General features: G+C 38.3%; 1 protein-coding gene across 1 annotated transcript; it reads left to right on the top strand.

The window, feature by feature from the left end:
* The first annotated feature begins 243 nt into the window (after nt 1–243).
* LOC129640862 (rho GTPase-activating protein 20-like) lies at nt 244–5,625 on the top strand. Its single transcript, XM_055565849.1, has 3 exons — nt 244–318; nt 2,957–3,023; nt 5,392–5,625. The coding sequence occupies exons 1-3, from the start codon at nt 292–294 to the stop codon at nt 5,598–5,600; spliced, it is 303 nt and encodes a 100-aa protein (XP_055421824.1). The 5' UTR covers nt 244–291; the 3' UTR covers nt 5,601–5,625.
* The last annotated feature ends 2,780 nt before the right edge of the window (nt 5,626–8,405 follow it).

Below are 8,405 nucleotides of genomic sequence, written 5' to 3'. Positions count from 1 at the left end.
AAATCCTTTAACAGAAATATTTGTTTTACTGAAATGCTTTCTACTAGCTTCATGTTATATAAAGAAATGGAAATAGATTATAATTAGGGGATTATATTTTATATACAAGCATTTTACTTTGTCATTACCTGAATTATAAGCTTTGCCTTTAGAATATAGATAACAATATAACAATAATTATTGATTCACTTGTTTAAAAATGTTTAATTTATAGCAGCTTTTCTTGCTTCTTTTTTGCAGTCTGTTACTGTAACAGTGACAAATTCAGACACAGTGAATGATGTTATCAATATGTCACTTTCAAAGCTAGGAATAACTGTAAGTTACCTGCAAGTTATTTTTAGTTAAAAAACCAACTTTGATTTTTGAGATTTGTGTGTGTATGTGTATGTCTGTGTTTGTGTATAATGTATCTATTATCATAAGACAGCTGATTATTTCAGATAACTCCATCATATTTGGTAGAATTTGAAGGCAGCCAAACTATATTAATAACCTATGTGTGTGTTAGTCACTTAGTCATGTCCTACTCTTTGAGAGCCCGTGGATTATAGCCCACCAGGACGCTCTGTCTATGGAATTCTCCAGGCAACAATACTGAAGTGGGTTGCCATTCCCTTCTTTGAGGATCTTCCCAACCCAAGGATCAAACCTGGGTCTACCATATTGTAGGCAGATTCTTTACTGTCTGAGCCACCAAGGAAGCCCCTTAATAATCTATACAGATGTGTTATTTGTGTATTCCCATTATAAATTTTGTGTGAACTGAAGTCATAGCACAATGAAATCAGGCTATAATTTTACAGTTTTAAGGAAAAAATGTATTTTTATTATATATATATATATACACACACACACACACACACACACACATAGACAAGAAAATATTTATGATTCTAAATATTTCCTCCTCTATTGGATTATTCTTTTTGTATCTTCTTTCCTGATTCCTCCTGTCCCATCTCCATTTACCCTGATTGCGCCTGAGGACTCAATCTCAGTATGAGAAAATCCTAAATGATATGTTTTGTTGTAAATCTGATGTAAAGACCACCTGGCAAGAAGCTACATCCCCTTGATGCAGGTCCTATAATGCAATGGCTAATGCCTCTTGTGAACTGCTGAAGAAGACAAGTTCTGAATAAGACCATGGGTCTGGAAGCGTTTGTGTGCACATCTCTTTCATCTCATTTTGTTTTCAAGTGTCTGCTCTTTTATGTTTTGATAGGACTGTTATGCTTGTTAAACATTTTTTAGTGAAAGAGATGGCTATGTTTGAGGATGAGGGTTCAGAAGCAGAAAGAGGAGTGGAACATTCAGATGGACAGAACTGAACAAAGCACTTGTAAAGCATAGATCCTTATATAAAATTATATATATTTATATATATATACATATCAATGTGTAAAATGTACATATAAATATAATTATTAATACATATTTATACATAAATGTGAAAATGTCTTGCTATTGTGATATGACATAATTACAATATTCATATTTGTGTTTCTCAATGGTATAATAAAGCCCCTTAAAACCTCAAGACAGCCAGAATTTGGTATAAGACATCAAGATTTCTGTAAAAATATAATTTAATAATACATTTTAAATAAAATTGAATTCATATGCATTGAGTACAGCACCCCTCTGCACTGATTTCTAATCTATATGATATTTATGCCCTGAATGAGAGTCAAATCTTAGAAGAAAGTGGCTTTAGGGATAAGGTTGGGGAGCCTGATTAATGTTAGAACTCATTTTATTTCATTTTTGTAACTTTCCTTTGCTTAACGTGATCAATCTCACTAGACAAAAAATTTCTATTTCAGTGAATAACTAGGGTTATTTGCCTATATATATATATATATATATATATATATATATATGCCTGATTTATGGGATTCCATCATAGTTTTTCCAGTTTTTACCTTAAAAGAAAAGATTTTTATCAGCTCTCTCATTTCTATTCGCAATGCCATTTTAAGCCTATTTAGTCACATGTGTGTGTTTGTGTGTGTGATTGCGTCCATACCTGGGAGCTTACTTCCTTCATGGCAAGGCCGTGATTTTTAATCAGGAGTCAAAGGTAAGTGTAGTACCTAGTACCTATCACCAACAACTCTATTTCAAACATCTTTTGCTTTATCTTCTCCTGGAGGGCTCTTTAATTTAGCAGTCTTTGTAATTTATACTTGTTTCAAATGGGATATTCAGAATTCCTAGGCAGGGATTCTGCTGGAAGAAACTGTTTTCTACATCTGACTCCTTCTTCAGGTTAGAGTCCTTGTCCCTTCTCTCCCTTGAGTGGTGCTTGCCTACATCACAGCCAGTAGGCTGCCATCTACTCAAGGCCTCTTGGGCATCTGTCTCATTGTGTTAACAGTTGCTGAGCTAATGCTGCCTTTCAAGTTTTACTTTGTTCAGGAATAGTCATGGCAGAGTATGTGGCTTTCTGGACAACATGCTTGACTGGGCAGGGACATTTTAAGGCAAAAGCCAGAATTCTCCAAGGAGTCTCAAAACAGCAGAAAGCAGGATTCTTGAGATTAGACTTCTCTTCCATAGTGAAGAGAAGTTTTTTTTTAATTATTTTATTTTTTATTTATAATTTATATATTTATTTATAATTTTATTAAAAAGTACTATGTTTTGTTTTAATTCATGGACCGCCCACAAAGTGAGAGGCTGCCTGTGACTGCACTGTGGCTGCACAGATCCTCAGCCTTTATCCAAAAGGACAAGAATCTCAGTCGATCCATTGGAGGCTATGAGAGAGGGGCAGGGGCTACTGGAATCAGCATTGTTCACTCAAAAATTGTTGCCACTTCCACGGACCAAATAGCATTTATCCTGGCCCAAATTCTCCTTTTGAAAGTATAGAAATGCTACGGAAATGAGTTCTTCAAGTACCTACTAGGAATATTTGCTGTGACACATAGTTCTTTTTCTTTCCAAGGGCTCTGAGAAAGATTACCAGTTGTGGATCAGTTCTGCTGAGAAAAAGACTTCATATCCACTTACTGGTAAGTGTCAGGGAAAACCTAAGATGGAGCTGGTTGGGATCCAAATTGTAACTTTAAAGTCTCAAAGTAATGGTTGATCAGTCTTAAGCTTAAATGCCCTTAAACTGAAAATCTCTTGCAGTATTCATTTATACACGTCTTAAATAATTCTAAGCACCTGCTCTCTCCCAAGCACAGATAGCATCTCTTCATGCAGCAGCTTATGGTCTATTTGGGAACAGCAGTGTGGATTTTTCTTCTTTACTTTTTCCACTTGACAAACAGAGTTGTCTTGAAAACAATTACTTACTTACTCTCTATTTACTCACTTAGGTAGGAAAGCAACACAAGCGGGAATTTCTTTTGCTCATACATTATTTTTCATATTCCAGTCTTGACGTTCTCAGTTCCATTTCCTAACTACTGAGTTGTCTCTATTTCGTGATCATCTTCTAAAATCCAGCCATACCTCTGCCCTCAAGTACATTTATTTAATACCTATTCTGTGCCCAAAGCTTTTCTCAGCATCATAAAGAAAATGAAATAATCACAATCAGACACTTAGATTCTTCACTGACTAAAAACCACCTGCATGTGCTTTGCTGTTTCTCAAGCTGAGTTCACTAGCACTGCTCTTGAAATTTTTGATAAATAGACTACATCTTTCCTAAAATAGTTATCATAGCAAGTTAACTAAAAATAATAATGCACATTCTTGGATGAGCAAATCTGTCAGGGGTGGTCAGTGAAAAAAGGAGGAATTAAAACAAGGGCAAAGACAAAATCTGTAGTGGAACCTGCAATATAGTCATGGTGACAATGACTTCCACTAGAAATCTTAGAGCACTTCCTCTTTTAACTTTTTTCATCTGTTCAACAATCCTGTGAGTCTATTACTCTTTCAAGTGATCTGAGGAACATTTTCATGTGGTCTGAAGAATCTAAACAACTAAGTTTTTTCTGTGATATGTATATTCCCAGTCTTGGAATACATAGAGTCACCAAGTATAAAGCTGAAGACAAAACCACCTCACCCATTTCATGTGTTTTTCTTGTCTTGTTGACATCCTTGTAAAAGTCAGTCAGCAGTAAAGTGAAAAAAAATTGAATATTTAAACATATTTAGTTTAATAAAATGCATTAATTTAAATAAGACCATGTAGATGACAACTTCTAAGCTTAGAACAGCCTCAAACAGCATGGCTGGCTCTGAGGACTCCTAAGAGGCTGTCTTTCATGCTGCTGCCTCAGCAGTCATTCTGAATGTGCTTCTTAACATGTTCTCAGCTCACAATTATGGATTAGCTCCTGGTTATCCTGGTGACTTGGTTGTATTTTACTACTCTCACAGAAGCTTCTTTTGCCTTAAAGGATGGAAGTCGCTGTGATTCTTGTTCTGAATAGAGCACTGACATTGTGTTTATGCCAGATGTAAAGCACAAGCAAGAACTCCTCCAGTTGCATTTAATAAATCAGAAACAAAAGAAAAGGAGCTTTCATGCAATTCTTTAAAGATGGAATCCACAGGACAGCACAGGGTCTTAGAGAATTCTATGGAGAGGAAGCAATTTATAGCATGAAAGAGCAAAACAAATCACTTGGCAGGCAACTCCCGATGATTTCTGGTGTGGTTTTCCACTCTGTAAACACCGTTTTGCACTTCTGGGTTTTCTCGGCCGTGCAGGCTTGTCTCTGATCACTGTCTCGTAGGAAACCCCTTAGAGGGAAGCAGCAGCGGGAGGGAAACATTAAGGCAAACCACCCCACTGCACTCTGCCTACTGAACTGACAAAAGGAAATGGAAAATCTGTTAAACTGACATGTGGGACAGAACACTGATCAGAGCCATTCTTAACATACATAGTCCGATTATTTTAAAAATATTAAGCACCAATGCTTATTAATATATTTACTTTGATCCTTATGAGTCTATGTGTGAGGGTCAGTGTTTCAAAGGAGGAATGTTAAGGCTAGCATTTTGCCTAAGATGTACAGGTGTAGTGTGTCAAGGCAGAAACTAGAAGGCCATAAATATTCTCAGATGGAAACACAATGAAAGTCAATATTGTGCAATTCACTGATGAAATGCCTTCCAAGCCAAGCAAGGTGTCTAAAAACATTTTTCTTGTTATGTTTTAAACTCTTCTGTTTGGGCACCTGCTTTTTGGCAGCGTGTCCCCTTGAGAGAGTGCACATTGTGCTTACTCGGGAGTCACAGCCTTCTCTACCCAGAAGCCCCTGAAGGTCAGCAGTCACACCAGTGTGGCATACTCGCTCACGGTAAGGTGGGTTTGATCCCACCCATCACCATCGGTCTGAATCTGTATTTAGCTTTTTCTCCATATAGGTCATGAACATCCTTATGGAATTAAACTGAGCTATATTCCAGGTACTGGGCTGCTGCAGCAGGAACTGGAGGGCTCCACTTCTGCTTCTGCCCTCCAGGAGGCCTTCCTGGAGGGGCCCCAAGAGATCCAAGACCAGTTTATCCTGAAACCCAGGCACTCAGCCAGAAACCAAGCCAGGAATCAGCGAGGGAAAGGTGAGCCCCTTCCCTTCCTGCAAGTGGCTTCTCTTGGCTCTTGTCTCTACTCCTGAAAACAAACTGTTGACGTACAGACAGTTCTCCATGTGGGGCTGGAGGGCAGTATAGGCAGGCACCAATTCCACCCAGAATCAAGTCCAGAGAAGCCCCAAAGGTCTGAAATCAAGACCCAATTCACTTCTAGGAAGGCTTTTTTTTTTTTTTTTTATTAAATTCCTCTAGGTAGACAGCATAGCACTTCCTACATATAGTTATGTATTCACACATCTGTGTGGGCTTTGCTGGTGTCCTAGATGGTAAAGCATCTGCCTGCAACACAGGAGATCTGAGTTCAATCCCTAGGTCAGGAGGATCCCCTGGCAAAGGGAATGGCTATCAGCCACACCAATATTCTTGCCTGGAGAATCCCACTGACAGAGGAGCCTGGCAGCCTACAGTCCATGAGATCACAAAGAGTCGGGCATGACTGAAAAACTTAAAGACACATACATAAACACACACACACACACACACACACACACACACACATACACACACGCATCTATGTATCTTATTAGAACATGAGCTTCTTATGGCCTGGAAACACACGTTCCCTATCCCAAGGTTTTGTCTAGTATCTCGGGCCCCTCACAGGAGGTGCTTAGATGACTGTGTGGCTTAGAGAAGACCCAGAATCTATTCTGGGCTTAGGCTGAAGTGGACTTGGACATTCTGGTTAGACTTGAACTCTCTCTCTTTTTTTTTACATTAGTATATTTATTGAAGAAAATATATTTCAAAAAGAACAGTAAACCATTTGCTATTTGCTAGCAAAATTAATTGTCTCTCAGTGTATTTTGTAATTATGAAAGTCCAAATGCTCCTGCATATAGTCTATAAGCAGAGAAGGTAAATTATCAAGCACCTTGGTCAAATATCTATTTATAGAAAATCTAATATTCGGTTTTAACTAGTTTAAATTAGAGTCTTGCAATATAATTCAGTTATCAATATTCTTATTTTTCCTGTCAGTAAACTGAATGTGCTAGTTCTCTTTGGGGGAAGACTGTAGTTTAAATTAGGGTCTTGCAATATAATTCAGTTATCAATATTCTTATTTTTCCTGTCAGTAAACTGAATGTGCTAGTTCTCTTTGGGGGAAGACTATTTTACTCAATATTTTCCTATGCTTTTGATTTTCGAGAGAAGAGAAATCTTAAGACACTTGTGTTTGAATGTCTGGTATTGTGCCTAATGAATAGTTTACTAATTAATGTTATCATTAGTAAAATGTTCATTCTGATTACTTCCCATGCTGGTTTAAAGTGACCTATGATAAAAGACATATATCCATTAGGTATGTTTTGGATTGACATGTACACACTGCTCTATTTAAAATGGATAACCAACAAGGACCTGCTCTATACCACAGGGAACTATGCTGAATACTCTGTAAGAACCTAAATAGGAAAAGAATTTGAAGAAAATAGATATATGTATAATTGAATCATTTTGCTGTACACAAGAAGCTACCACAACATTACTAACCAGTTATACTCCAATATAAAATAAAGCATTAAAAAAAGAAAATAAACTTTCACAGAAGACAAAAATAGCAATAAAAACTAAACAACGTTGTTCAGTTCAGTTCAGCTCAGCTCAGTTGCTCAGTCACGGCCGACTCTTTGCCACACCATGGACTGCAACACACTAGGCCTCCCTATCCATGACCAACGCCCAGAGTTTACTCAAACCTATGTCCATCGAGTCAGTGATACCATCCAACCATCTCATCCTCTGTCGCCCCTTCTCATCCCGCCTTCAATCTTTGCCAGGATCAGGGTCTTTTCAAATGAGATAGCTCTTTGCATCACGTGGCCAAAGTATTGACAATGTTGCATCTTCAGCAACAGTCCTTCCAATGAACATTCAGGAATTATTTCCTTTAGAATGGACAGGTTGGTTCTCCTTGCTGTCCAAGGGACTCTGAGGAGTCTTCTCCAACAGCACAGTTCAAAAGCATCAATTCTTTGGTGCTCAGCTTTCTTTATCGGAGAAGGCAATGGCACCCCACTCCAGTACTCTTGCCTGGGAAATCCCATGGATGGAAGAGCCTGGTAGGCTACAGTCCATGGGGTCGTGAAGAGTCAGACACAACTGAGCGACTTCACTTTCACTTTTCACTTTCATGCACTGGAGAAGGAAATGGCAACCCACTCTAGTATTCTTGCCTAGAGAATCCCAGGGACAGGAGCCTGGTGGGCTGCCATCTATGGGGTCGCACAGAGTTGGACGTGACTGAAACTTAGCAGCAGTAGCTTTCTTTATAGTCCAACTCTCACATACTTTCATGACTACTGGAAACATCATAGCTTTGACTAGATGGACCTTTGTTGGCGAAGTAATGTCTCTGCTTTTTAATATGCTGTCTAGGTTGCTCATAACCTTTCTTCCAAGGAGCAGGCATCTTCTAATTTCAATGCTGCAGTCACCATCTGCAGTGATTTGGCACCCCAAAACATAAAGTCTGCCACTGTTTCCACTGTTTCCCCATCTATTTGCCATGAAGTAATGGGACTAGATGCCATGATCTTAGCTTTCGGAATGTTGAGTTTTAAGCCAACTTTTTTGATCTCCTCTTTCACTGTCATCAAGAAGCTCTTTAGTTCTTCTTCGCTTTCTGCCATAAAGATGGTGTCATCTGCATATCTGAGGTTATTGATATTTCTCCTGGCAATCTTTTTTTTTTCTCTTTTAAAAATTTATTTATTTTAATTGGAGGCTAATTACTTTACAATATTGTAGTGGTTTTGCCAAAATTGACATGAATCAGCCATGGGTGTACATGTATTCCCCATTCTGAACCCCCTCCCATCTCC

This window comes from Bubalus kerabau, unplaced genomic scaffold, assembly GCF_029407905.1.
Source record: "Bubalus kerabau isolate K-KA32 ecotype Philippines breed swamp buffalo unplaced genomic scaffold, PCC_UOA_SB_1v2 scaffold_50, whole genome shotgun sequence".
In the NCBI taxonomy this organism is placed as follows: domain Eukaryota; kingdom Metazoa; phylum Chordata; class Mammalia; order Artiodactyla; family Bovidae; genus Bubalus; species Bubalus kerabau.
Note: the sequence above shows the minus strand (reverse complement) of the source record. Positions and strands in the feature narration are given on the sequence as shown.